Raw genomic sequence first — 26,590 nt, 5'->3', positions numbered from 1 at the left:
TCCTGGCTTTTGGCAGCAGTCATACTCCGCAACAATGAGGGAAGCATTTTTTTTTTTTAGAGCATGGGGAGGGCCGTAACTTGCATTGTCAGCGCTCCTTGAGATTTCTGTAATTAGTTCGCACGCCAACAGCTTATATGTACATGCACACAAATACAAACATACATGCATATATGCATAGTTGCCGGCACCAGCCCGTTGGTATTCCCGGGCCCTCACGGCGAACCTGAGATGACTGGTCACATACACTAATTAGTCGGTAGTGTACCCTTGGTGATGCAAAGCTACAAAGCGTCCCTCACACCCCTGCGAGGCTCTCGGCCGATCCAAGAACGCCGTTGTCTGGATCGTTAGTGAAGTCACTGGTCTCCCAATCCGATTCGTCATGCTTCTCCTTGGCTCCGAACCATCAAAACCAGATGGACTGTAACGTACGGATTACACTTTATGTATGTGTAGAGACACAGTTCTTGCCTCTGAGCATACGGGGCCAACTTAGGAGTGCAAAAATGCTACACCTTACGCGGTTCTTGGTTATCGAAGAACCCACCAAGTGCGAGGTCATGCAGGGAGGCCGCCGTGTCTGGCAGCTCGCAACCAACGAGTTGGAAGAGTTGACAAGAATAACTACCGGAGCTCCCGTCCCATATCAATACTACATACCAAGATGAGAAAGTCCGTCTGTGCACACGGCGCTAAGTAACCCCCAGCACACCCTACACTACAGGCATATGCTGCTGGTGCCGCATTAAGCCGCGGGCTCCGCCATCGCCCGCGTGCTGCGTAACCTCCAGAGTTAAACGGTCGACCCACTACTACTGCCCATCACCTGCAACCTGCATCTTCCTTCACGTCAGCTCCCTCGTCGTTCTTCTGGCACAGCTTCCTGCGAATTAAGGTTAATTAGAAAAGGAAACCACTCAGACTACTCCGTACCTGGCTTATAATATACCTGAATACCTTGTACACGACTGACGACACAATTCCAACGTTCTCTTCGGCCGTTCTCTCAGTCTTACCCGACTCGCCATTCGCCTGTCTTTTTGGGCCGACAGCATTCATTGCTTCCCACCCCGCTAAGATAGCACGACGGCCCTTGGTGACTGGCAAACCAGAGAGACCTTTCCAACACCTGCGCTTCCGCGAGCCACAACGACCGCGGCGTTAAATTGCTCGACATCCCTCAGCCCCTCAGCATGCTATTGCGGTAGTCTGACGCTTTCTGTCCGGCATCAACCCTTTCCTGTTCAGCTGCTCAGCCCCCCTGAACTTTCCGGCTGTTCCGGCGCATCCCACCGTACCTCAGGAGTGGACGGTAATAATATCACTGCGGAATCAAATCGGCGGCTACACTGCTACACAAGCAGGTCTTCGCCCCCCCAAAAAAAACAACCCGAAGACAAAAGAAAGGTCTCCGAGCCCTCCTTGTCTGCATCTTTTGTCCTTCTCCATCGCCGCTATAATCGCGGTCGAAGCGACACGGTGTTGACGGCCGCCCATGATGGACCGCAACATGCATTCGGGCTTTCAAATGCCCATCCAACCGCCGCCGCTCATGAATCCGCCGCCTCAGATTTTTGGTGGTGGTGCCGGTTATGGCGAACTTGGAATGCCGATGCCGCAGTTCTCGCCAGACTTGATCACTGCGCAGATGTTTGGAGACCATGGCTTGCTGGAAGACACGACCGAGGCCAAGAGAAGGAGGATCGCGAGGGTGAGTCGAGCCGGGAATGGCACTGCACTGACTGCACGACGAGAGGGAGGGGCGCAGACATGCTGACGGGAACCTACCAGGCGTGTGACATGTGCCGCAAGAAGAAGATCAAGTGCGATGGGAAGCTGCCGGCCTGCACGCACTGCACCAACTACAAGACGGAGTGCGTCTTTACCCAGGTAGAGAAGAAGCGGAGCCCTCCAAAGGGGTGAGTGCTTCCCCCCCTCGGCCTCCCCATTTCGCTCATTGTCTGCATGGGCGTCGGCTCACAGATTTGGATGGATCAGCGCCAAGTACATTGAGGGGCTCGAAAACCGCTTGGGGCGCATGGAGCACCTGTTGAGATTGTCAGGTATGCTTGCTTGCCGCGCTCTAATCCGTCTTCGCCTCCCCACGACCGCATGCATGTCGTCCCTAACCTGGTCGGGGTAGGATTGCTCGGCGAGGACGATAACGGGGCCACTGACCTCGGAACCCTGGAGAAGAAGCTGGTCGAGAAGCACCAGCAGTCAAGGCAGGCTTCCCAGGCAATATCCGACACTGCGTCGCCGCAGCCGACCTCGGGCCAGGATGGGAGCGGCTCGACACCCCATAGCTCGCTGACGTCCCCCGGGCCTGCCAAGGATGGCGACAAGAGGAGGTCGGCCACTCCCGAAAACGACAGCCAGGACGACGACCGGGAAGATGTTGCTGAACTGTCTGAGATGATGTGCTCGCTGGTCACCAACACCAATGGCGAGACGCGGTATATTGGTACGAAAGAAAAACGCAACCTTTCTCGGCGAGCTCGCCTTGGTCGCTGACATTTCCTCCCTAGGTTCCTCTTCCGGGTTCTCCATCTTCTCGCCCAAGGGGGTGCAATGGGTCAACGAGAAAATGGGAGATACCTCGTTCCAGCAGATGATATCGGACGTCTCGATGGATGACCACAAGTGGAATGCCTGGAAGCCCGACGTCTTTGGAGACCTCTTCCGCCGCACCATCTTCAGGGACTTGCCCCCAAAGCCCGAGGCGCTGTCCCTGCTCAGGGACTACTTTGAGAACTTCAACTGCATATTCCCGCTCTTCCACCAGCCAACCTTCATGCACCTGGTCGAGCGGCAGTATTCCAACGACCCTTATACCGGGTCCGGGTGGTGGGCCAGCTTGAACGTGGCCCTCGCCATCGCGCACCGCCTGCGTGTCATGAGCAATCTGGTCCCGCAGGAGGAGGACGAGAAGGCTTGGGGGTACATGAAGAACGCCATGGCCGTGTTTTCCGAGCTGGCGATGCGCAACACCGACCTGCTCAGCGTCCAGGCGCTTCTGGGCATGTCTCTGTTCATGCAAGGGACTCCCAACCCGCAGCCGTCCTTCCTCCTCATCGCGACGGCCATCCGGCTCTCGCACACCATCGGCCTCCACAAGCGCGGGACCAATTTCAACCTGAACCCCATCGAGATCGAGCAGCGCAAACGGGTGTTCTGGATCGCCTACATGCTGGACAAGGACCTGTGCCTCCGGTCTGGAAGGCCGCCAGCGCAGGACGACAACGACATGAACGTGGAACTTCCCGACGCCGACCCCGCGGACGGTATCGGAAACATCCCCCTGGCGGACGGCAAGGGGAAGATGAACCTGTTCCGGGTCATGTGCGAGCTCGCCATCGTCGAGAGTAAAGTGTACACGAGGCTGTACTCGACCAAGGCGACCAAGCAGTCGGACGGCGAGCTGTTGAATACCATCGGAGAGCTCGACAAGGAGCTGGAAGAGTGGAAGGACCGCATCCCCATCGACTTCCGCCCAGAACACGAGATCAAGGCGTCACATACGCCGCTCATCCTCCACATTGTCATGTTGCACTTTAACTACTACAACTGTCTCACCACGATCCACCGCATGTCGATCCACCACGGTTACTGGACCAGCCGCCTGTCCAATTTCGCCATCCGGGGACTCAATGCGAGGCCGTTGAATCCTCGCATCTTCTCGTCGGCCGCCTTGTGTACCTCGGCTGCGAGAGCTTCGATATCCCTCCTCAAGTACATCCCGCAAGGTGACTTCTCCTGTGTCTGGTGAGTAGTTCCTGCTGTCGACCTAGCTTTGCGTGGCGTCTTGTCTAACTCCGCGCTGTAGGATGGTGTTGTACTTCCCAGTCTCGGCGCTTGTTACCTTGTTTGGCCATATTCTGCAGAACCCCCTGGATCCAAAAGCACGTTCCGACACGAAGCTCATGAACGTGGTGGTCAACTTCCTGTCGACGCTCGGCCACGAGGCGGAGACGGGCGGTGTCCACCGCATGCTCGGTATCTGCTCCGAGTTTGAGCGGATCGCCAAGGTGGTGATCGAGAAGGCGGAAAAGGAGCACGCCTCGCGGCGGAAACGGAAGAACCAGGACCAGTCGCTTAACAAATCTGCCGTTGACTCCGGCAACGCGAACACCTCTGCGGCCGACTCGCCGTCCTTCAACCCGAACCCGGCTCCGCCGACATCTCGCCCCACCGCGGCGAACGCTGCGACGCCTCAGGCGAGCGGGAACCACACGGTAACGAGCAATCAAAGATCCATCCCCCCTCAAGGAAATGACAGCCGATCCTCCGCGAACGAGAGCAACAACAACAACAACAACAACAGTAGCAGCAACAGCAGCAGCAGCAATGCCAACAGCAACGGCAACGGCAACGGCAACGGCAGCAAAAACAATGGCTACGGCTCCATGACAGGCGCCATGAGCCAGTCCCCATCCCCAAGCCTCGCGGCGACAGGCTGGGGACAAGTTGGCGAGTTCACGCCCGACAGCTCGGATTACAACAAGAGCGCCTATGCCGCGGACATGGCCTCGTTCGACACATTGGACACGGCCATGACGGCGGGCGGGATGGAAAGTCCCCCGCTCGTGGGGCCGGATGGGGAGCTCGTGTTCCAGCAGCCCATGCTGCCGCAGGATCTGTTCAGTCTGCCCATGACGCTGGACTGGAACTGGGCCGAGATGAGCGGGGGCGCGTATCCGAGCGTGGAGAACGGGAATTTTGGCGGCGGCGGGATGGATGGGATGGATGGGATGGGCGGGATGGCCGTGGGCGTTGCCGGTGGCGGGACCACTGTGGGGCATCATCAACAACACCACAGCGGCAGCGGCGGCGGCGGCGGCGGCGGGGAGGGACGCGACTTTCGGGCACAGGGGATGATGCAGGGGAGGTGATGCTGGAGAAATGTTCGAAAAGAGAAGGGTGGAGGCGAGGTAGGTGTGAGTTGTCCGCCTGGCGGTGATCTCTTCTGCGTGGTGATTCCAATGCTTGAACGCACCTTTTTCCTCTCCTGGAAATCTCGTCGAGCACGGGGATCTGGTCCATTTCCTCTCTTCTCCATCTTTTTTAATTCTTTTTTTATTTTTCTGTTTCAATTCTTACGTTACCCAACTTGTTTGACCTGATGGATTCACGACTCCGGTTTTGTTTAGCGCTGGCTTTGGCTACATTCTGGTTTCATTTACGTCTTACTCTCTGAGAGCATTCCCTGAGAGCTTCATCATAGTAAGAGCATGATGGGTGGTTTGTATTGCGTTGAATAGATGGATGGATGGTCGAAGGATACCTTCTGTATTTTGTTCTTTCCTTTTTTTTCTCTCTCTCTTCTTCCTCCCGCTTTCGTGCTTGCTTGCAACGTAGCTTAAAAGAGTCGGGTACGAGTGGCAGTCAGGGACAACATGAAGCGGGAGGAGGTTCTGTGCTGCCTGTCAGAAGGAAGAAGGATGTGTTCGGGTTCCACCATCACATATCGTTTCAACATCCCTCTCTATCTCTCCATCCTCTTTCTTTTGGTTTCTTTTGTTTGCCATGCAGGTACTTATCATTGATTCTACAGAATTGACGGCTTAAGCAAAGGGAATGATGCCGCAGGTATATGTATGTTACAACGGTCGCACCTTCCTTTTTCTTCGCACCTGGGTTTTGGAAAGAAGACAGCCCCGGAATTTGGTTCCTGGCTGCCGTCACACGCTTGAAACCGTGAATTGCATCCCAGTGTACGGGTTATGTATGTACATACATTCGCTTCCCTTCCGCTACTTATTCAGTCCAATACCTTGCTGCCTTTCCTGAACCATGACAGTGGTATCGGTAGCTATCCACTCGGCAGCTCATTCAAACCGCAACGATATCTTGCACAGTTTTTCCGAATGACGGAAGCCCGTCGGCGTTAGGATTTCGGACTCCCGTCATGTCCGGCGCAGGCCTGCAACGGAGCAACAGAGGGTTGGTTTGCGGGCCGGAACATGGGTCGTCTCTCCAAGGTCATAGTGCCCCAGTGACACGTGACTTTGAACTAACCGTTTCTAGACTAGTCGGTCCAATTGGCCCCAGCGGCCTTTCCCGCCGCGTGCAAGGGCGTCATCCATTTGACGCCTGGGATTTTCCGACTCGGCCGTGGTTGAAACCGAACGAGACGACGCACACCAAACCAACCGGTCGACTCTGACAATAAGCGGCGGCGACAACGCGATCGCCAGGGCGTGTGGTAGTAGGGCACGGAGCCCAAGGAAGATTCGGTGGGCGACAAAGAGAAGAGAAGAGAAGAAGACAAGAAGACGGTTTTTGTAGGTTGGCGGAGCAATTCCAGAGGACCCGCAATATCGGAATCACGAGAGTCAACTGCTTGCCTCTCTGCCTTTCGCACGCACGCACGAAAGCACGCACGCACGCACGCCACCTCGCCCGACCACTGCCTCACGATACCCTCCTCCAACCCTTCCCAACAACCATTGCGCGACCATGTTTCGCACCTCAACCCGCCAGCTGGCGCGCTGCTCGAGGCTGCCACTAAGGCCATTAGCAAGACCAGCAGTTCGGGCTGCCCGCTTCCCCCAAACAGCACCGGCCGCGACCCTCCTCTCCACTCGATACAACTCGACCAACTCACCGAGACCCGATGGCGAGAACGAACCACCGAACCAGCCGCCGAAAAAACAGGATGACGCAGGGAAATCAAACCAGCCGACGCCCCCGCCCCGGCGGGAGCCGCCTCCAGGATTTGTCCGCCTGACCCAGGAGGAATACGCCGAGCTCACCTCCATCTTGGCACTCCTTCCCTCAAAGCAGCAAAGGGCTGAGCTAGAGGACATCTTCAAGGACGCTACAGAGGTCGGCGTGCCAGTGGAGCTCCGGGATATCCTGCGGTCCAAGATGAATGGCCAGCTCACCATGAGGGACGCTTTGAGAATCCCCAGGATAGCGTACCAGATTGCCTCCAAGATCGATGCGTATGAGAGATCACAGAAAGGCAACGTACCGGACTTCACCTCGAACAAGCCTGGGGAGGACAAGGAGGCGGGCCAGGACCGGCAGCAAGGGACGGAAGGGGAGCAACATCAACAACAACACCAGCAGCAGCAGCAGCGACAACAACAACAACAGCAATCCGGAAACCAGCAGGGGCAGAAGAAGCAAGGGGGCGGCAAGCAGCAACCACCCCGCCGCTTCGACGGGTCTGACGCGCTGACCTGGGCCATCAGCGCGGCCCTGCTCTACCCCTTTTACTCCATGTTCTTCTCCTCCGAGACATCTCGCGAGATCACTTGGCAAGAGTTGCGCAAGAATTTCCTGGACAGGGGCTTGGTCCAGAAGCTCGTGGTAGCCGACAAGCGGGTGCGGGTTGAGCTCAACCGCGACGCTGTCCGGGCTATGTATCCCGACTCCCAGGCAGCGAACCCGAACTTTGTCTACTACTTCTCCATCGGCTCTGTCGACGCCTTCGAGAGGCGATTGGACGAGGCCCAGAACGAGCTCGGCATTCCGCCCAACGAGAGGATACCGGTGAGCTACGCCCAAGAGGGCATGGCCGCCAACCTCATCATGGCGTTCGGCCCGACCATCATGATTGTCGGCTTGCTCGCCTGGCTCTCGCGCCGGGCCGGCACCATGGGCGGAGGTTCCAGCGGCATGTTCGGATTCGGCAAGAGCAGGGCCAAGATGTTCAACCACGACGCCGCCGTCAAGGTCAAGTTCTCCGACGTGGCGGGCATGGACGAGGCCAAGACCGAGATCATGGAGTTTGTCAGCTTCTTGAGGACGCCCGAGCGGTTCCAGCGGCTCGGCGCCAAGATCCCCCGCGGCGCCATCCTCTCAGGTCCTCCCGGCACCGGCAAGACGTTGCTAGCCAAGGCGACAGCGGGCGAGTCGCAGGTGCCCTTCTACACCGTGAGCGGCTCCGAGTTTGTCGAGATGTTTGTCGGTGTCGGTGCGTCCCGCGTCCGAGACCTCTTTGCCACGGCGCGCAAGAACGCGCCCTGCATCATCTTCATTGACGAGATTGACGCCATCGGCAAGTCCCGCTCCGAGGGCGGCGGCTTCCGGGGCGGCGGCAACGACGAGCGCGAGGCCACGCTGAACCAGATCCTCACGGAAATGGATGGTTTCAACACCACGGAGCAGGTCGTCGTCCTTGCCGGCACCAACAGGCCCGACATTCTTGACAAGGCGCTGATGCGGCCCGGGCGCTTCGATAGGCACATTCACATCGACAGGCCGACCATGAAGGGCCGCAAGGATATCTTCAAGGTGCACCTGCAGAAGGTCCTTACCAAGGAGGACATGGACTACCTCACCGGGCGCCTCGCTGCCCTGACCCCTGGCTTCGCCGGCGCTGACATTGCCAACGCCGTGAACGAGGCCGCGCTTATCGGTATGCTCGTTTTGCTTTGCATTCGGGAAATCTATCCTCGGATGGTGTGACTAACTAAACGTTTGTAGCTGCCAGGGCCAATGCGTCCAGCGTCGAAATGATCCACTTCGAGCAGGCCATCGAGCGCGTCGTTGGCGGTCTCGAGCGCAAGTCGCTGGTGCTCAGCCCGGAGGAGAAGCGCACGGTGGCGTACCACGAGGCCGGGCACGCCATCTGCGGCTGGTACTTCCGGTGGGCCGACCCGCTGCTCAAGGTGTCTATCATCCCGCGCGGGCAGGGGGCGCTGGGGTACGCGCAGTACCTCCCCTCGAGCGACGCGTACCTGATGAACACCAACCAGCTGATGGACCGCATGGCCATGACGCTGGGTGGGCGCGTGTCGGAGGAGCTCCACTTCCCGACCGTCACGACGGGCGCGAGTGACGACTTCAAGAAGGTGACGCGCATGGCCACCACCATGGTGACGCAGTGGGGCATGTCGGAGAAGCTGGGCCCGCTGCACTACGAGAACGACCAGAACCAGCTGCACAAGCCGTTTGCCGAGGCGACGGCCCAGGCCATCGACGCCGAGGTGCGCCGCATCGTCGACCAGGCGTACAAGCAGTGCAAGGACCTGCTGGTGGCCAAGAAGAAGGAGATTGGCATCGTGGCCGAGGAGCTGCTGCGCAAGGAGATGCTGACGCGCGACGACCTCGTCCGCCTGCTGGGACCCCGCGAGTGGCCGGAGAAGGAGGAGTTTTCCAAGTTCTTTGACAACCGCCACGGCGAGAAGAGCGCCCCGCCGCCGTTCCCTACGGAGAACACGGACGAGTCGTCGACGCTGTTGGACGAGGACAAGAAGACGCCACCGACCGAGGGCGAGAGGTGAGACGACCGCGTGGTTTGATCGCGAGAATGCGATAGGAGAAGAAGGAAAGAAAGACGTGGGGGGCAGAGAGGGCGGGGAAAAAAAAGGGGGGGGAGAGAAGAAGAGAATAAGGATAGATGGGAAATCAGATGGACCATACCATCGTCGGTATCTGTCTGTCCGATTGGATCTATCTGATCCTGTCTTGTTCCCCGTCTCGAGAACCTACTCAACTCGCACTTGCTTTGTTTTGTATCAATAGGTATGGCGCATTGCATGCAGCAAGAAAGGGGGGGTGTGGGGAAGGGAAGAGCAAGCTGCGTTACAACAAAGGCCACTGTTTCTCCTGTTCATTCTCTTCTCTCTTCTGCTTTTCATGGCCTCTTTGGCTTTCTTCCGCTGGCGGCAAGCAAGCAAGGCGGTGTGCGGGATGTAGATAGACGGGGGAGTGTGCTCCAGCAAGTGTCGAGTACTGTACGATATTGTTCGACGTCGGAGTTTCCTTTGTAATTGTTTAGTGTAGAGAAAGGATGTATGAACGGATCTGATTGTGTCGTATGCCCGTGGTTATTCTTACCTCTTTGGGTGTAGTCAGCAACTCACGATTCGGCATCAAGGGTTTCTAAGGTACCTTAATGTACCTAACATATGTACATACAATAGCATGCATGTAGATACCTCAGGTACCTCAGGAACCTAACTCTGGTGCCTCAGGTAGGTGTGCTGTCATGTGTGTATGTACATACAGTAAGGCAGATAAGGCAGGTACCGGGTAGAGAGGGAGGGGAGGAGTGGGAGGACCGAGATCCGCCATCCGCCATTCCTTTTTTGCACTCTATTTTCCTGCTTTTCACTCCATCGTGCAGAAAAAAAAGCCAGGAATCTGACAGCGCCGTCAACACCATACCGAGCAGAACAATGCATATCTCCCTTTACTCCTTACATATTTGAATTATCGAAATCGGTGTCGGGAAAACGGCACTAGTGTCGATCTCTGCACTTTACACTAATCCGTAGTGTACGCTGCGCCATGTCGCCCTTTACGGCCTGTTGTGGATCCGGCTCGCCCCCTGCTGCTGCTCTTTAGTGTACGCCGCTGCCGAGATGCGACAGGACCAAGGTAAGGTTGATGACGATCTTTTTTCTTCTTGCCTCGCCTGAACTGCCTTCATTCGGGTCGGAAGTCAGCGTGTGCATGTGAAAACATTGATTTTCGTGCATATGCCTCTCTCCCGCTGCTCTGGAAAGACAGCATTTCGAAAGATCGAGGTGTTCAGGATGAATTACGCTCGATGCAGAACGTGAAAGATCGACACGGCGGCAACAAGACAGGGCCATCCATCTACACTAATTGCGCCTGGCAAGCCCAAAGGCAGCCCTTTTTTTTTTATTTTTTATTTTTTTTTTTTAATTCTTACCGAAGGTATCACCTATAACACGGACAAACAGACGGACACATCTGCCTGTCTGGGTTCAAGGGAACAAAAGCCCCCGAAACTCCCGAACTCCGGACTCGGCCATGGCCTCCACATCAGAGAAACACACCGGACCCGGCGCCGGCCCTACCCTGCCAACGACGAACGATCCGGGCCGCCGGCAGGACCGCCCGGGTGCCGGACTCCGCATCCGCGACTGGGTCCGCTCGCCCGGGGCCGGGGTTTCCCGCCGCCTGGGACACGACTCCGGCTCCTCCTCCGCCGACGCCGCTGCCGTCGGAGGATCGGAGCCGGCCGCGGAACAACGTCGCCGGAGCCCGCCGAAACACGACCCCTGGTGGAATATCCACCTCTTCCGGGGCATGGTCAATGACGTCCGCAAGAGGGCGCCCTACTACCTCAGCGACTGGACCGACGCGTGGAACTACCGCGTCGTTCCCGCGACCGTGTACATGTTCTTTGCAAAGTCAGTTTTTTCTGTTTCCCCCCCAGCACCTCGAGTCCTGTATTGGACGAGGGGTCTGCATTGTTCTTGTTGTTTGCCAATATTGTTGTCGTTGATGATGGCGATTAATGCTGACGCTCGATGACTGGGAGCAGCATCCTCCCCGCGCTGGCCTTCTCTCTCGATATGTTCAACAAGACCAGCATGCAGTACGGCGTCAACGAGGTGCTGCTCGCGTCCGTGTTGGGCGCCGTGGTGTTTTCTGTCCTGGCCTGTCAGCCTTTGGTCATTGTCGGCGTCACGGGGCCCATCACCGTGTTTAACTAGTCAGTCTGCCCTCCGCCTGTTCCTCCCCTTCCCCCCCCCCCCTTTCTCCCTCCCTTCTCCTTTTTCTCGTCTCTATGTCATCCTCGAAGGCCTGTTTCGCTGACGGAGGGCGCCTCCACTAGTACCGTTTACGACATCATGATGCCAACCGGCACTAACTACCTGGCCTTCATGTGCTGGATCGGTTTGTAAGTACCCTCGTCGCACCAAAACTGCACGGCCCGACACTGCACACCGGACCGGACCGACCAGTCGGACTGCTGGCTGCTTGTCTCGGTGCTAACTGCTGGCCAGATGGTCTCTCGTTTTTCACTGGATCCTGGCCGTCACCAACTCATGCAACTGGCTGCGTTACGTGACCCGCTTCCCCTGTGACATTTTCGGTTTCTACGTCGCCTTCATCTACCTGCAGAAGGGCATCCAGATCCTCGAGACCCTCGGCGACGATGAGCCCTTCTACCTGTCCGTTGTCGTCGCCCTGTGCGTCTTCGGTGTCGCCTACATCTGCGGCGAGCTCGGCCGGAGCAGCCTGTTCAAGCACCCCGTGCGCGTCTTCCTCAAGGATTACGGCACTCCTCTGACCCTTGTCTTCTTCACCGGCTTCGTTCACATGGGCAAGATGAAGCACGTCTCCCTCGAGACCCTGCCGACGGGAATCGCGTACATGCCGACCGTGTCCGATCGCGGTTGGTTCATCCACTTCTGGGACATCCCGGTCCGCGACATCTTCATCGCCATACCCTTCGCTCTTCTCCTGACCATTCTCTTCTGGTTTGACCACAACGGTTCGAACACATCCCCTTTCCCCCTTTCCCCCTTTCCCCCTTTCCCCCTTTCCCCATTTCCCACTTTTCCCCCCAACTTCCCGCCGTCCGGTTTCATTCCTTTTTTTTTATCCCAAACATATCTAACGGGAGCCTTCTCTCTTCCCACAGTATCCTCCCTGATCGCCCAAGGGACCGAATTCCCCCTTAAGAAGCCGGCCGGTTTCCACTGGGACCTCTTTCTCCTCGGCCTCACCACGGGCGTGGCCGGCCTGCTCGGCCTGCCCTTCCCCAACGGTCTCATCCCGCAGGCCCCCTTCCACACCGAGTCTCTCTGCGTGACCGAGGTGGTCCCCTCCGGCTCCTCCTCCGTCTCCCCGGACTCGTCCGACACGGACAACAACCCCTCCTCCTCCTCCGGCGCCACCAAGGGCTTCCGGCTCCGCGCCGCCTACGTCGTCGAGCAGCGCGTCTCCAACCTCGCCCAGGGCCTGCTGACCCTCGTCGCCATGACGGGACCCCTGCTCACCGTCCTGCACCTCATCCCGCAGGCCGTCCTCGCCGGCCTTTTCTTCATCATGGGCTTCCAGGCCCTCGAGGCCAACGGCATCACGGCCAAGCTGCTCTTCCTCTTCCGCGACGCCGCCCTGACACCGCCCGGTCACCCGCTCCGTCGCCGTCAGAAGGGCGTCCGCCGCGCCGCCGTCTGGGCTTTCGTCGCCGTCGAGCTCCTCGCCTTCGCCGCCACCTTTGCCATCACCCAGACCGTCGCCGCCGTCGGCTTCCCCGTCTTCATCTTCGCCCTCATCCCCCTCCGCGCCCTCGTCCTGCCCCGCTGGCTGACCAGGGAGGAGCTCGACGTGCTGGACGAGCCGACGGCGAGCCCCTTCACCATGGAGAGCGTCGGCGGCACGTTCGGCGGCAGAGGAGGCGGCGGCGGCGGCGGCGGCGGGGATGAGGATGGTCGTGGCGGCGGTGGTTCTCATGGCTATGATTCTGTCTTCTTGGATGATGTGCCCGGTGGCGAGCCAGGGTCGGGCGACGAGACGGAGAAGCGGGGGAAGGAAAGGGAGGAGTCGGACCGTGACCGTGGCCGTGGCCATGGCCGTGGCGACGATGGCGATGTGCGGAGTGACGAGGATCTTGCGGAGCTCGGAGAGAGTCGGTCGGCGGGCATGAGGAGACGTCTGAGCACGCTACATCGTGATGAGAGCGTCTAGAGAAGAGAGTGTGTAAAGAGAGTCGGGCCGGGCCAGGAAAAGGCAGTCCAGTAGTAACGGTAGTCTCGGCCCGGGCCTGGCATTGTCGTTGTCGTCGTCGTTTCGTCTCGCCGGCATGCTTTCACCCCGGCACGGTACGGACGGGTTTCTCTGTTGTCGACTTCCCCTGCGGGGCGTCGGCGGTGTTTCGTCGTATAATAGAGGCGTTTGTGTACCGGTCTTGTGTTCACAGGCATCGCATTTGCGGGATGTTTGCGTGCCCCCTTTCCCCGAGAACCGAATGCTAATCACCGGCGAGCTCCCGACTTCCCTGCCGTGATCCCGCCCGGTCTTCGTTGGTAGCGAAGGGGCGGTCGAGACTCCTCGGACCTTTTTTTTTTTTTTTTTTTTTTTTTTTTTTTTTTTTGCACATCTCGGAGCCGCCATCGAGGCGTTGAACTTGCCGAGTTCTGGAGCGCTCCCCGTCAGCGTAGACTCTGAGGCACGGAATTCTGAGGACGCGAGGACAGAGAGAAACGAGGTCGTCTAAGTGAACGGAAGACAGGGCGGCCAGCGATCTACTTGAGGTTGGCGAGGCAGCTGCTTCAATATCCTTCTCTGCACAGGGCAGCGGCTTGGAATTGCGTCTACAGCCTAACGAAGCTTCGCGAATGCTGATCCTCATCACTCAATACAAAGGCCGACCGCTGGCCGAGCCTCATCTTCATTGCCTCCAGGGACTTGCTGGGGCCCAGCAGTGCCCTACAAGAGCGGCATGGCCTATTAACCGGCCGTGTCTATTCCTTGCAAGCCAGGAAGAAGCACACTGGCTTAATTTGTAGATTCAATCAATACCTATAAATGTAAATAGATCTGTTGGGCAATATCTCATCGATAAGGCTTGATCGTCCATGCATCGGTATCCTGCCAGGAATTCCCCTACGTCTGTCGCTCTGAAGGCATGTTGGCCAAGTAGGCATGGCCTTCCAGGAGAGCCAGCAAAGGGGCTTGTTGTCCAATGCCAAAATCCGATCGTTGTAAGAAGGAAACTTGGTTGCTGCAGTGGATACTGCGACTACTCCCTCTCAAGGCCCCACAAAGAGGCCTCGGGCTGGCCTGATGGCGGTAACAAGTCTCTGGTACTTCTGCTCACCTCTACAGTTTAGCAACCCACCTCCAGCAGGGCGGAATGCAACCCTTGAATGGCTAGGCAGTGGCCACGGACCGGTTGGCCCATCCACGGCACCTGAACATGAACGGAACAGCTTGCTTGGTGGCTGGAATCCTCGCTGCACCGTGTCGGCTTTCTCTTCCGACGGTATCACGCTGTCCCCAATGATTGACCAGCTGGCGGTGATACATCACCACTCATGCAGTCCAACAAAGAGGAAATGCAAAGGTCGAGAGTGTTGCAAGGCAGGGTGAGTCCCGGAGGCTCAACGAGTCCCTCGCGCTGGCGTCTCTGTTGGGTGAGCTAATGCAGAGTCCATCATTCCTCAGAAAGCCGAAAATCCGGTCCTTGCTCACTGCATCAACACCATATGGCCACCGGGAGGATTCATGCTGGGGCCGCAACTGGACCTTGGCCCGACCACTCATATCGACGGCTCGGGCGGGGGCATGCGAAGTCAAGAGTGAAGCCGCCCTTCCCATTACCAGGATCGACACCAACAATGGACGAAACGCTCCGGGAGGAGAAAGGTCTTCCAAGGGCTGAACGGAAGCTGGCTTTGTCTGACGAGTTTAGCTTGATGTAATCTGTACTGAGCCATCAGACCGGACAGGGAATGGCCTCGAGGTTCTAGGCGTTCGACACTGCCGAATCACTTCGGTCATTTTCCACTAGATGCTCCTGCTCATCTGGCGAAAACCCAGTTCTCCGTGTTGCTCCACCGGAGAGTGCGGACTGGATTGGCGCGTCTTTTCTCCCTTCACATCACCCAGCTCCCTGTCGTGAGGCGTATTGCCGTGGCACATTGAGCAGCTGTGCCAGTTTTGAATGCATCAGGCTGGTGCGCGTTTCGATTTGGCTCCCTTTCCACCTGGGCTCATCCGAACCCCCTCTGGGAAAGCTGTTCAGCTTTCCCGGGGTCTCTATGCCGACTTGATGGCTACCGAGCTCCAAAGACCCTTCTAGGAAGCGGACCCCGTCATTGCCCCTTGCCCGACAATGGAATAGCGATGTTGTCAAAGCTCGCGGAGAACCGCAGCATTTCAAACAGGTCGGGGCTTCCGTCGACAGAGCCAAGAAATGCGAGGTTGGCCCCATGGGGAAAGCAGTCGACTCCAAGCCAACACAAGGACGCAGATAATTTAGCCGAACGAGATGTATATTGACCCTGAACCAGGAGACCGCACAACAAGGTCGTGGGTTACGGGGAGCCACAGAAGAAACTGAAATGGGCCACAGAAGACAGTATTGGCAATGCACACGTAAGAGATCCGGGGGGCGTGGCAGGAATGTGTGCAGCCAAGTCGGGTACCCGCGTGTACAGTAACGCTTGCCGCATCTCGCTGCGAATTTCTTTCCTTGGAGCTGCTTCTTGTTGTTGAGCACGGCGCCCTCGGGGTGCTGGCTGGACTGGGCCGGGCGAGACTCGTCTCGGCTCGCAGATGATGTCCCGAGGAGCGGGCCAGGCACCACAGAACCCATCGGTACCGGTATTTGGTCGTTTGTGCGGTGACGTTGCAGGCCCAAGGTTCGGCTGTGACAGAGGCCGTTCCACTGTACCATTCGAGGCCGCGCACCAAACTACTTTTTGTCATTTGCTCGTCCTGGAAGCTTTTTCGAACTCACCATTGCGCGGTTCAGTGGGCTGCAATTGTCCCTCGCCGGTGTGTGGGGGTTGGAGCGCTGTTCTGAGAGAAAAGTCATTGCACAGGAGACGACTTTTTACTTTTTTGTGACTTGCCGGAGAGCAAGAGATAATGGTTTCAACGATTCGAAAGTGGTGCTTTCCTTCCTTGGGTTGGTAGATAAACAAAAAAAACAAGGTGCAGCCCTCCTCGATGCGCGTGGAAGGAAGGTGTGGTGATGCCTCTTACACTAGCTTCCTGTCAAGCTTCGCTCTTACCCTTTCCGGCAATGGCTTTGCCTACTCCGTAATGGTCGGTGCGTGTTCGGCAGCCAAAAGCAGGCACGACGGGGACCCTGGCGGGGTGATCGTACGAGGTGGGTCCAGATCGTTTCGTTTCGCAGCTTGCGCTTGACCCATTGCTTCCTCTGCATCTCTCGGTACCGCGAGATGATATCTCATCAGAGAACAGCCTACAACTGAATCCCAGAGTGGCAACTGGCTCTCGCAGAGCTTCGTCCGAGCCCCGGATATAAAATCAACCCTGTTCTTTTTTCCTTTTTCTTTTTCCGTTTTGCCTAGTACTGCCCATAGAGAATTTGACACGGCCGAGTCGATGCAGCGCTTACTGCCTTTTTTGTTGTCGGCGACCGCATCGCAGACGGATCGGTGATTGCCATACAACCCACAAGAGGCCTTTGTCTTACAACCTCGCTTAATCGCTAAGAGCTACCCGTAAGCGTGCGCTGCGAGATGCAAATTTTACCTCGCGAGAAACCCCGCATGTGCGCAGTCCCTGCTGACGTCGCCAGAGAAGACACCAACTTCCATCCTGCGTATGTACGTTTGGTGTGATTTCTCGTACGCTTTCTCTCTCCGGGTTTCAAGCGCCAGGTTACCCTGCTCAATGATGCCGACACGGGGTTGCAAGGCTGAAAGACCTGGCCGCCGATATACCGTGGTACGGCGCAGTGTAAATACCGACGTTACGCAGCACCCATGACAACGCGGCACAGGGCCGACTAGCCGTTGTGGCGGCCTCGGGCTCTCTCGTTCGGGTGGCTGGGGGGAGCCCTCGTCCGCTGTGTCCCGCACCCTTGGGCCTTGGGCCCGCGCTACGAAGCTTGCTTGGCCTACTTCGTACCGGATTGCGTAGGGTACGGAGTACGGGCCAGTGGATGTGCGGATGAGTCTATGGTCAGACGGGCTCCTTCATTGCTTCAAGAAGGTGCATGCGTACGCATAGCCATGGTTCTGTCCGACCAAGCGCTGTATATGTACGAATTGGGATACTGGGATCTGTGATTCCGAGCGTCCTGTCCAGAGAAGTCTAGTCGACTGAAGATCATTTCGGCCATGCAGAGGCGACTCCTGGCACCGCCCCCCGTCTCTGGAGAGTTTCGACCAACCTGGCATGGCCGCAGAGGGTCCCGGGACCGGTCTGCTCCGCAATGGGCAAGATCAGCCGGCATTTGCATGGACCGATCTAGGGGAACGAAAGAACGAGTCTCCGCATCCCCGGCTCTTGGAGTGAGTTCTACACTAATCCTCGATCCAGCAATCCCGGCCAGGGTCAAGGTCGAAGCAGGCTGATGAGCAACAGGCTGTATTCAACGTCGCAATCTCCCAACGCCCTCCACCCTGCAGTGCATCCCGAAGACTGTATCCAGGAGTCGTTCCAATCACAGGCAGCGCCGGCGTTCCATTCCGCACGCAATGACGGCGCACGTTTTTTTAATCTGCCTTATTTTCCGATCGAGCCTTTCCCCGGACTTTGCCAACGAGGCGGGCAGCAAGCCAATCGCTTCCCCGCGATTTCGCGGACGGGAGTCTTACGAAGTGCTGCTACGGATTACTTCTGTCAAGAAAAGCCCCCCTTTTGACGCCCGGTTTCAGTTTGCGCATGGACGGCACGGTCGGGCGGCTGCAGCGTCAGCCGTTGTCGACGGCTGATCGTCCAAGACATGTCCTAACATGGAAGCCTTCCAGATGTTCCGCCGAACGAGACAAGAGATGTGTGCCAAATGATTGTCGCAGGCTGGCCATGACATCCATGAGTCTGGCGGGCACTCTAGCGTACCAGCGTCCACCGGTACGGATTAATCCCGATACACTTTTGGAGTGGATGGATCACACTCCGATCTACCAGCACCCCCAAGGTCGTAATAAGCTTCGGGGCGGGGTCGGGGTAGCAGTTTGCACCGCTAGTGCTGGAGGTAACGGTGACAACCCCCTTCCCCCCCCTTGGCTGAGATTACACTAGCGTTAACGTTGGTGGCTTGAATGATGTTTTATCATGGACTAAACGGCATTGCGCGGTTTTATTGCATGCGTTAGGCATATCTCGTGTACTTGCATAAGAAGCTTTCTGGTCACTCCGTCTTCCGTACCTGCATACAATCCATCTGCCTCGACAACGGGACGGGAGACCGGGCGCGGACCGAAATGAGGCCGTGGCCGTCTCCAGTGGCAGCCAACCATTTGCGGTACCAAACAGAGCCCCCACGGCAACGCCTTCTGATGGAGGGATGAAACACCTAAGCTATCACAAGAGCCTTCGATACCGCTCAGCAGTCTATTTCCTCAGTTCCGAGTGTTCGAGCGAGGTTCACAAAGACGGGCCTGGGTTCCCTGGAAGCCAGCAACAGCAAGAAGCCGGCAAACAGGTCCCTCGGCGAGTTGAAACCGTGCAAGTCGGGAGAGGGACCCAAGGCAAATGTTGCTCCATTTCGGAGGCGATCGTTACCGGGAATGGGTCCAGCCAAGGTGCCATGTATGTATGTATGGACATGCCTGTCTGTTTCCTCCTTCTTTTTTTCTGCACCGCAATCAAATCTCTCGCAGCAAATGAGAAAGAAGAAGTTGCTCGCCCCTCCCCCCCTTCCCCTTCCCCCTTCACTTGCTGCATGGGCAAGCTGCAGAGTTTCCACCTCGCTGCCGTCTGCTAGTGCGGTGTATTAGCATGCATCATAGTGCGGGCAGCGCCTGATGCGAGACTCCGGGACGCATGTCACGCCCTCCTGTTGTCCCACCTCGCATCTCTCCTCCTCCAAGTCGACCTGACTGGTTGAGACGCGCAGCCCTGGATCAAGCCCGGGAGATGCCGTCAACAAACCCCTCTTCTCATCTGTCTTCTGCACACTGTGGCCGGTGCATCTTTCTTGGTTGCCGGATCGAGGCTCATCATACGTTAGTGGACTGCGCGAAGCCGTTGCAACCCAACGTGTGCCTCTTCGGTTTCGGCAGTTTTTTTTTTCCTTCTGAGTCTTGGGCCTGACGAAACAAAGAGCGTGATCCCAAAGGAGGCGGGACGGAGGGCCACCGATCCGAAGTAGGGTGACCAAGTTTGTCCAGCCTCGCAGCTTTTCAGGATAGGGGGATCGAATGCAGGCGAAAATAACAGACCAAAGGGCCAAACTTACAAGGAGTCCAAGGTTTGTTTGTCCAACTATGTACACGTACACGGGTAGTTGTCGCGTTGATGGAAGGGTTGAAGACTCTAGCGGCTTGTCTCCCCCTATCCCTCGCCACACAACAATAAAAGAAACATGACGGAAGCCCAGCACTTCTCCGTCCAAGACGATCACCCAAGCCACACCATGCAAGCATACTCCCACCACCGACCCAGTCATCCCAATCATCAGCGTTTGACTTTGTTTTTTTCCCCCGTGATAAGACCATGTGTTAGAATTCGCCCGTATCGTCAGTAGCCATTTCGCCCGGTCGTAGAAACATGATGATAGGAGTGTCTGGTAATCCGATCCGTATTCGAAGAGACAAAAGAGAAGTCAAGTTGATCCTTCCTCCCACAACCAAAACTGGAGTTCAACCGCTCCCGATATATCACAAGGATCAAGTGACAGAAGGCAAAAGAGGAAAATAAGTAAACAAGAAGATCCGAACAACAAGGTTGGTTGGAAAGAACCGCAGTTTTGAGGGGATTTGTGCTTTGCCACTTCGTAGTTGAAAATGCAAGTTTGTTTCGGAGCCGTCTGGCGCTTCCGTCATACAAGACAGACTTCATGGGCAGAGACACTCCAGCTCAAACCAGCGGGAAACAAATTGGGTATCTTGGTGTCCAGTCAGAAGTAACGAATCGAAGGAGGGCCGCCGGTGGTAACACAATGCAACGGAAGGGATGCCGGGCCTGGTCTCCCTCTCTCATGGCCTGCACCCGACGTGTGTAGTGTGGTGCCCTCTTGTCAACATGGAACTAGAAAAAAAAAAAGAAAAAAAAGAAGCAAAAAGGATATCGTCATTTCTGTTTCACGCCGTGCTGCCGTAAGCGCCAGCGCCGGCCGTCGTGGCGGGTAATGGCCCCGTGAAGCTGCGCTTCCGCTTCATCCCCAGAGGGTCCGAGTAGTCGTCGCTGCGATCTCCCGGACCCTGTCTCTGCGGCCCCAGCCCCAGCGGCCCGGCCCCTCCGCCGCCGCCGCCGCCGCCGCCGCCAAAGGAATCCCTCATCGGTGTCCTCGCGCTCGGGCTCGACATGCTGGCCTGGAAGGCTTGCGAGAAGTCGTTTGGAGGCGCGATAGGGGCGCTCATCTGGGGCATCGAGTAGTCGGTGGTCGAGGTTCGGTACGCGGCGGATGACCTGGGCAAGGAGAAGTCGACGGGTGCCGTGAGAGGCGTCGACGGGAAGCTGCCCGTGAAGCCGGACGAGACGCCGCCCAGTTGCGGGGTCGAAGCCGTCCGCGGACCTGGAGACTGTGTCGAGTTTGGTAGACCGCCGCCGGACCCGATGGCGGACCTGAACTGTGTCCGCAGATCTAAGCCGAGTGGGAGCGAGGAGGCAGACGCAGCTCTCAACCGCGAGTTCCGCTGCTGGCTCGCCTGCAAGCTGGAGGATTGAAAGCCCGAATAATGAGCCGGCGATTGCACGGCCGAAGCTGAAACTCACGGTTAGCTCCTGTACCCTCGAGCCACGCTTGGCTTTGAACTTGACATTTTCTGAGAAGGAGAACCTACCGGAATAGTTGCCCGACTCGTAGGCGCCCAAGCCACCAGCTGAGCTGCCGCCCACCTGATCTTGGTGGTAGATACTGTGCTGCCTACTTCCCAGATGTGACGAAGGATTTCCCCCTTGGTAGGTCGTGTAGTCAATCGCGTCGCCCTTCCACGACATGCTCGAACGCAATGGCGACTGGAGGCTGTCCGAGCGCGATCTGGTCATGGTGTCGCGAAGCTGGAGAGGCTGCAGCGGTCGGATCTGTTGTCGGGAGTGGGCGTTGTGCATCTGCATTCCTGAGTCCAGGCTTGCCTGCCTTGCAAACGGGTTGGACGTCCTTGGCCCGGCACTCAGCGGCGTGGTCGAGAGATGGCTCGGGTAGCCGTACCGGTCAGTAGAGGTAGGGGAGATGGGCGAGAGAATATCTGGTGTGCCAAGTCCTGCCGAGTGGCCGAAACCTATATTTCCAAACGCCGGACTCAGGCCGGTGGGGGACAGGTGCTCGTCGCCGTCATGCCTCCTTACATCCACCATGAGAGGCGCGTACGAAGATCCGCCAAGGTCGACAGGCGACGTAATGGGTGTCCCGAGGGCGTGAACGGCGCCGTACGGCGAGTGGAGCGCACTGAGGCTGTCAAAATCCTCCGGGACCGCCCTCATTTTCATCATGCGCTCGCGATCGTCCGCGGTGAGGCGCTTGATTTTGGCGCGACTGGCTCATATGTCAGCATTCCGCAGAGTCGACCAACGGCCCCTCCCCCCCCCCGGGGAGCGCAAACTCCAACCCAGGGCCAGCACACTTACCGGTTCTGAAACCACACCTGTACCTGGCGTGGGCTAAGGCCCGGGATCTCTCGCGAGAGGCGCTCGCGATGAGCGGCATCGGGATGCGGTTGCTTAGCAAACTCGCTCATCAAAAATCTCGTCTGTTGATGAGTAAGCCTGGAGACAAGATCAGCCTTTTGTTCGCCAGTTTCCGGGAAACAAGTCCGCCCCGAGGGCATGTACCTGAAGCGCTTCATTTTGCGCCGCTGCGCAGTTCGCTCGGCCGCTGTCTGTGGCTGCTGAGGCTGCGCTTCGGTCCCCCCTTCCCCCCCTTCTGCCATCTCCTCGTCCTCCACAACCTCCTCCTCCTCCTCCTCCTCCTTCACGGCGGCGGGTTGCCCCTCGTTACCCGACTGGCTCGGGGCCCCCGCTTCAGAGCCTTGCCCCGGAGCCGATGACACTGAGCTCAGGGGGTTCGACCCTAGAGACACGTCGCGGGTCTCGGTCGAGGTCGTTGACTCCTCATGTGTCAGTTCGGGTGCCTTGGACGGACACTGTTCTTCCTGGTTCTCTGGCTGCTCTGGGATCGGCGACGGCTGCTTTGTCTGTCGTAAACCGAGCGGGTCAAGACGCTGACCCAGCGGGGAACCCTCTGCTTTGGGCGCCTCACTCGGTGCAACCACCGTTCGCGGCTGCGCCGGTGACTCTGCATTCTCTGTCGAGCTTGCCACATGCTCATACGGCTGCGAAAAGATGGTGTTGTCCCCCGGCGGGAGGAATGAGTACTGGCCCTGCCAGTCCGACTGTGTCACCGTGTCGAAGTTGTTCGACATGCGTGATCTTTCCGCAGACTTGCGAAAGGCGGGTTCGAACTTGCTTATGGACCAAGAATTCTGCTCCGTAGCGGCGTGCCTGGTAACAAGCATTTGGAACGCTTTGTTTCGATGGTCGGCGAGGTTTCGAGGCGTCTCCAGCAAATAACGAGGGTTAAAAGATCGCCTCGGTTGTGCAAGGTAATCTTTACTGGACGGACCGGGAAAGCGAGTGACGAGGTGGTGAGAGAAGCGAGCGATTGTTGGAGTTGGTGTACAAAAAATCAGGAGCCGCGGATGAACATCACCGTCGGCAACACCAACGAGGCAAGCTTGACACTCCCAGAGGCCGCGAATCTAGTTCGTGGCCGGTTCTTAGCGGAGATTCTCCCCGTGGCCCTTCGATAGACAAACGAGTACGTGCTGGAAGGTTGAGGAGGCAGTCGCTGGGGCTTTGTCAATGGCCTTCCAGGGCCTCGCCGAAGATCAAACAGCACAAGCTGCGGCGCGGGGAGCGACAACAGGTCGGATCGAGAGGAAATTCCTCGGGGTAAAGTGCGTGAGTGCGTCGTACCGAGAAACACCAAGATTCGCGCCAGGTTTGAAGTGACCCCGGAGGCAATGTTGATCTGGGTCACCGTCGATCGAGGGTCGTCTCTTGGATGTAATGACAGTCAGAGACCAACAAAGTGGGGAAGGTTTCTGGTTGGGACTGAGGTCCAGGAACAGGAGAAATATCTTTTGTGTGAGTTTGGGTGCGTGAAGCAATCCGTGGCGGAGCCGGTTTTCCGGTGAATATTCTCGAGAAAGGAATAGACCCGGGAGTTATGATGCTCTTGAGGGCTGTCCTTGGTGGTATTAAGGCCCGCTCCCTTGGTCCCCTGTTCTCAAGGTGGGATGGAGGTGGGATCAGTAGCGGCGGAGAACGTCCTGCACGTACTTCACAACGGAGCAGCACCGACGCCGCATTCGACAGCAAGGCAGGGTTTGCACGGGCAACGGTAACGATGACTGGGGTCCCCCGTGGTAGACGGGTACCTGGTACCTGACAGCAGGCGCCTGCTATAACGGCGGCTTGTCCAGGGTGGTTCTCGGGGCGGACGCCTCGATTAGACGAAAGCCGCGGACTACGGGGATCCGTTATAATAATATGGGGATCATGGGAGATGAGACGGGCTGGGCCACCCTTCCCGCAATCGAGATTCGGCCTTCCACTGCGTCTGCTATGCGCAGCAAGGCTATAGCGAGAACTAGACTAGTGTAGACATGATCTCTCGGCTGAATGGCTAATGCCGGACAAGGGCTTCGATGAAACGGACTGAAGCCACTGATGGCACGCACACTTGGTAGAGCCAACCAAGAACCGGCCGAGAAGCATTCATGCTGAGCCAGTCGAGCAGGCAGTTAGGGTCGGCGGCCGAAAGAGGAGCGAAGAGAATGGGTGAGTAGTATGTAGCGGTCTGCAGGAACTCGAGCATGAGTTGCCAGGACGTACTGCGTGTGCGTGCATGACAACAGCTCGGAGGAAGCGAGAGCCAAGTCAGACCAGCGGCGCCCACGCACACATCCGGCACCTCATGTCAAGCAAGGCGAGACAAGCCCGTTCAGCGTATTGGCTCGAGGGGCTTCCTCACGCAGTTTCGGCCTCGTTACTTCCTCAGACTGATCTGGCCGCCGGACAACATACCGCATACTGCGCATGCCAGGCCCAGCCACAGCCCTTCTAAACCAGCAGTGACGGAGTATTGTATGCACTTGTATGAACATACGGCGTATTGTGAGGAGAGGTGGGCATGGCATTTCGGCTGGAGGGTTTAAGGGGTTCACTGATTGGCCCTGATTCCACGTAACCTCTGCTGCTTCGTCTCCACGGAAGAAAGCATGGCCCGTTGCTGTACTCTCGTTGAACTCGAGCCAATCGCGGAACTTGATGTTCAAGGCAGGGGTATCCGTGGTCCCAGTGAGGGCGGGGACCGTGAACGCAGATCGGACACCAAAGCGACAGGGGGTGAAGCCGGCGGGTGCGCAGTACGCAGTACGCAAACATGCACGGCTGGTAAGATCGGGGCAGTAGGCGCACAAAACTGCAACCATAGTTTGAAACTGGCGGTAGTGAAGCCGAGGAGGGGCAAACCTCTATCGAAACCTCAGCCCAAGTTGAACGGATAAGGTAGAAGTTAGGAGGCCAGCGGCATGCGGGTAGATTCTGTCCTTGCCGGCATTTGAACCAAGGAAGTGGCTCAAGAGCGGAGGAGGTCAAGGCGAGGTTGTGTAGCAGCATGGCCACGGTGGTATGCAGCCGTGTACTGCGCCGATTAGGAAGGTGGTTAGCGGCTTGGTTGTGCCTCAGCTCCGAACGGTAGCGTCCAGTGCCTGAGGATTTTAGCCTGGGACTGGTAGCCCTGCATCGAGGGATTTACCGTTAACGCCCAGAGAACGGCTATGTCGAGCTGGGCAATGGGGGACGAGGTGTACGAGTAGGCGACGGTGCGGTGTGAATCTGAAGAGATGGCAGACGCGCTCTCCGTCTCGACTTGGGCGTGGACGAGTTCCAACACGGGACTTGTAACACCACTGGGGGGGGGGGGGTCGGGCGGGCGGCAGCACGCGCTTATGGTAGCTGGTTCTGCGTTCTTGTATGTACTAGTATGTATGTATGTATGTACATATATACATACCTTACATACTGCGTACATACAAACACGGACGTCAGCCCTGAGAGCCCGGGTTGGGTTGGGTCGCGGCAGTGGTGGGCGGGCTGCCTTTGACACAAGCGCGGGCGACGCCGTCGTTCGTGCTATTCCTTGTGCGCAATCCCGCCCGAAGCAATGCCGACACGGCAGGGGAGCGAGCAAGGCGTCCGGGGAAAGAGCTGACGGCGTCGTATCTCGTCAGAAACAGGGCCCGTCGGAGAGGTGGGAAGCAGCGCCGAGCAAGCCGCGCTGATGTCCACCCAAGCCCCCAGTTCAGCAGAGGAAGACGGATTGCGGTGGGGTCTGGTGTAACTCTACCCGACTCGGTACAGTGGTAAGCGGGCCATGGGCAAGGTGTCGTGCATCCAGAGGGTTGCAATGGACGAAACAATGGGCGCGAAACAGGCGTCGACCAAGCAAGGCGGCAAGGGTGTCTGGGGTTCGAGTGTGGCTCCCAACGGTGGAAGCTTCCCAAGTTTCCACCACTGGCCTACTCCTCGGGGTGTGGCTAGCTAGCGTAGTAGCCGAGAGTTGAGATCGGAGACCGTGCGTCGTTTGAGCCTTCTCTCCCGTCAGGGATGATGCTCGCATCTCTCGTCTGAGCACAGGGGTTGAAGCCTCTGGGGGCCAGCAGTGCAGCCTGACGCAACGCGCCCCAGACGATATCAGGACGACAGACCGGCCAGCCGGCGCGGCAGCGAGATGCCAGGAGCGACAGGTGGAGAAAGCGGCTTCCCAAGAGCAAAATCTCGCCCGAAGAGTATCCGTACCTCGTAGTTACACGTACTGTACTCCGTATAAGGCTTCCCTTCTCTCGACGCGTTTTCGAGCAGAGCGCACAGAACTTCAAACCCTGCTCCGCTTCTGCACAGATCGCCAGGCGACGCAACTGCTCGTCTCGATATGCCCCTGTGGAACAGCTTTCCTGCGCGGCCGTGTGTGCTTGTCTATCGCTAAGCGTCCGCTCTCGCATCCCGTCAATTTGGTCACGCTAAAACCTGGGCTGCAAGGCTCGGGAGTTGGTCGGTTCGGGCAGCTCGATACGCTGTTGAGGGCGTGCTCAAAGCGACTCTGCTGTATCGTCCCGAAGTAGCAAAAGACCGGCGACCGGTAACTCGTCATTCTGATAGAGGGGACTGCATCAGGCAGAGTAGCAGCCCCGCATACTAGATCAACGGCGCGCTGAGA

General features: G+C 57.7%; 5 protein-coding genes across 5 annotated transcripts; 4 read left to right on the top strand and 1 right to left on the bottom strand.

Annotated features, from left to right (window-relative positions):
- Nucleotides 1-1,339: 1,339 nt before the first annotated feature.
- On the top strand, nt 1,340-2,021 carry MYCTH_2301134 (uncharacterized protein). The gene is made up of 2 exons (XM_003661535.1): nt 1,340-1,714; nt 1,795-2,021. The coding sequence occupies exons 1-2, from the start codon at nt 1,499-1,501 to the stop codon at nt 1,924-1,926; spliced, it is 348 nt and encodes a 115-aa protein (XP_003661583.1). The 5' UTR covers nt 1,340-1,498; the 3' UTR covers nt 1,927-2,021.
- On the top strand, nt 2,022-5,084 carry MYCTH_2301131 (uncharacterized protein). The gene is made up of 3 exons (XM_003661534.1): nt 2,022-2,467; nt 2,532-3,768; nt 3,830-5,084. Exons 1-3 carry the CDS (start codon nt 2,116-2,118, stop codon nt 4,893-4,895), a joined length of 2,655 nt encoding a protein of 884 aa, XP_003661582.1. The 5' UTR covers nt 2,022-2,115; the 3' UTR covers nt 4,896-5,084.
- Nucleotides 5,085-6,316: 1,232 nt separating this feature from the next.
- On the top strand, nt 6,317-9,361 carry MYCTH_2301126 (uncharacterized protein). The gene is made up of 2 exons (XM_003661533.1): nt 6,317-8,371; nt 8,440-9,361. Exons 1-2 carry the CDS (start codon nt 6,463-6,465, stop codon nt 9,237-9,239), a joined length of 2,709 nt encoding a protein of 902 aa, XP_003661581.1. The 5' UTR covers nt 6,317-6,462; the 3' UTR covers nt 9,240-9,361.
- Nucleotides 9,362-10,275: 914 nt separating this feature from the next.
- On the top strand, nt 10,276-13,552 carry MYCTH_2301123 (uncharacterized protein). The gene is made up of 6 exons (XM_003661532.1): nt 10,276-10,338; nt 10,668-11,120; nt 11,255-11,425; nt 11,549-11,614; nt 11,721-12,211; nt 12,362-13,552. The coding sequence occupies exons 2-6, from the start codon at nt 10,738-10,740 to the stop codon at nt 13,408-13,410; spliced, it is 2,160 nt and encodes a 719-aa protein (XP_003661580.1). The 5' UTR covers nt 10,276-10,338; nt 10,668-10,737; the 3' UTR covers nt 13,411-13,552.
- Nucleotides 13,553-20,410: 6,858 nt separating this feature from the next.
- On the bottom strand, nt 20,411-23,083 carry MYCTH_2301118 (uncharacterized protein). The gene is made up of 4 exons (XM_003661531.1): nt 22,141-23,083; nt 21,937-22,074; nt 21,153-21,844; nt 20,411-21,073 (listed from the first exon to the last, which is right to left on the bottom strand). The coding sequence occupies exons 1-4, from the start codon at nt 22,728-22,730 to the stop codon at nt 20,451-20,453; spliced, it is 2,043 nt and encodes a 680-aa protein (XP_003661579.1). The 5' UTR covers nt 22,731-23,083; the 3' UTR covers nt 20,411-20,450.
- Nucleotides 23,084-26,590: the final 3,507 nt, after the last annotated feature.

The sequence above is a fragment of the Thermothelomyces thermophilus genome, chromosome 2 (assembly GCF_000226095.1).
Source record: "Thermothelomyces thermophilus ATCC 42464 chromosome 2, complete sequence".
NCBI lineage: Eukaryota > Fungi > Ascomycota > Sordariomycetes > Sordariales > Chaetomiaceae > Thermothelomyces > Thermothelomyces thermophilus.
This window is presented reverse-complemented; position numbering and strand designations above follow the sequence as displayed.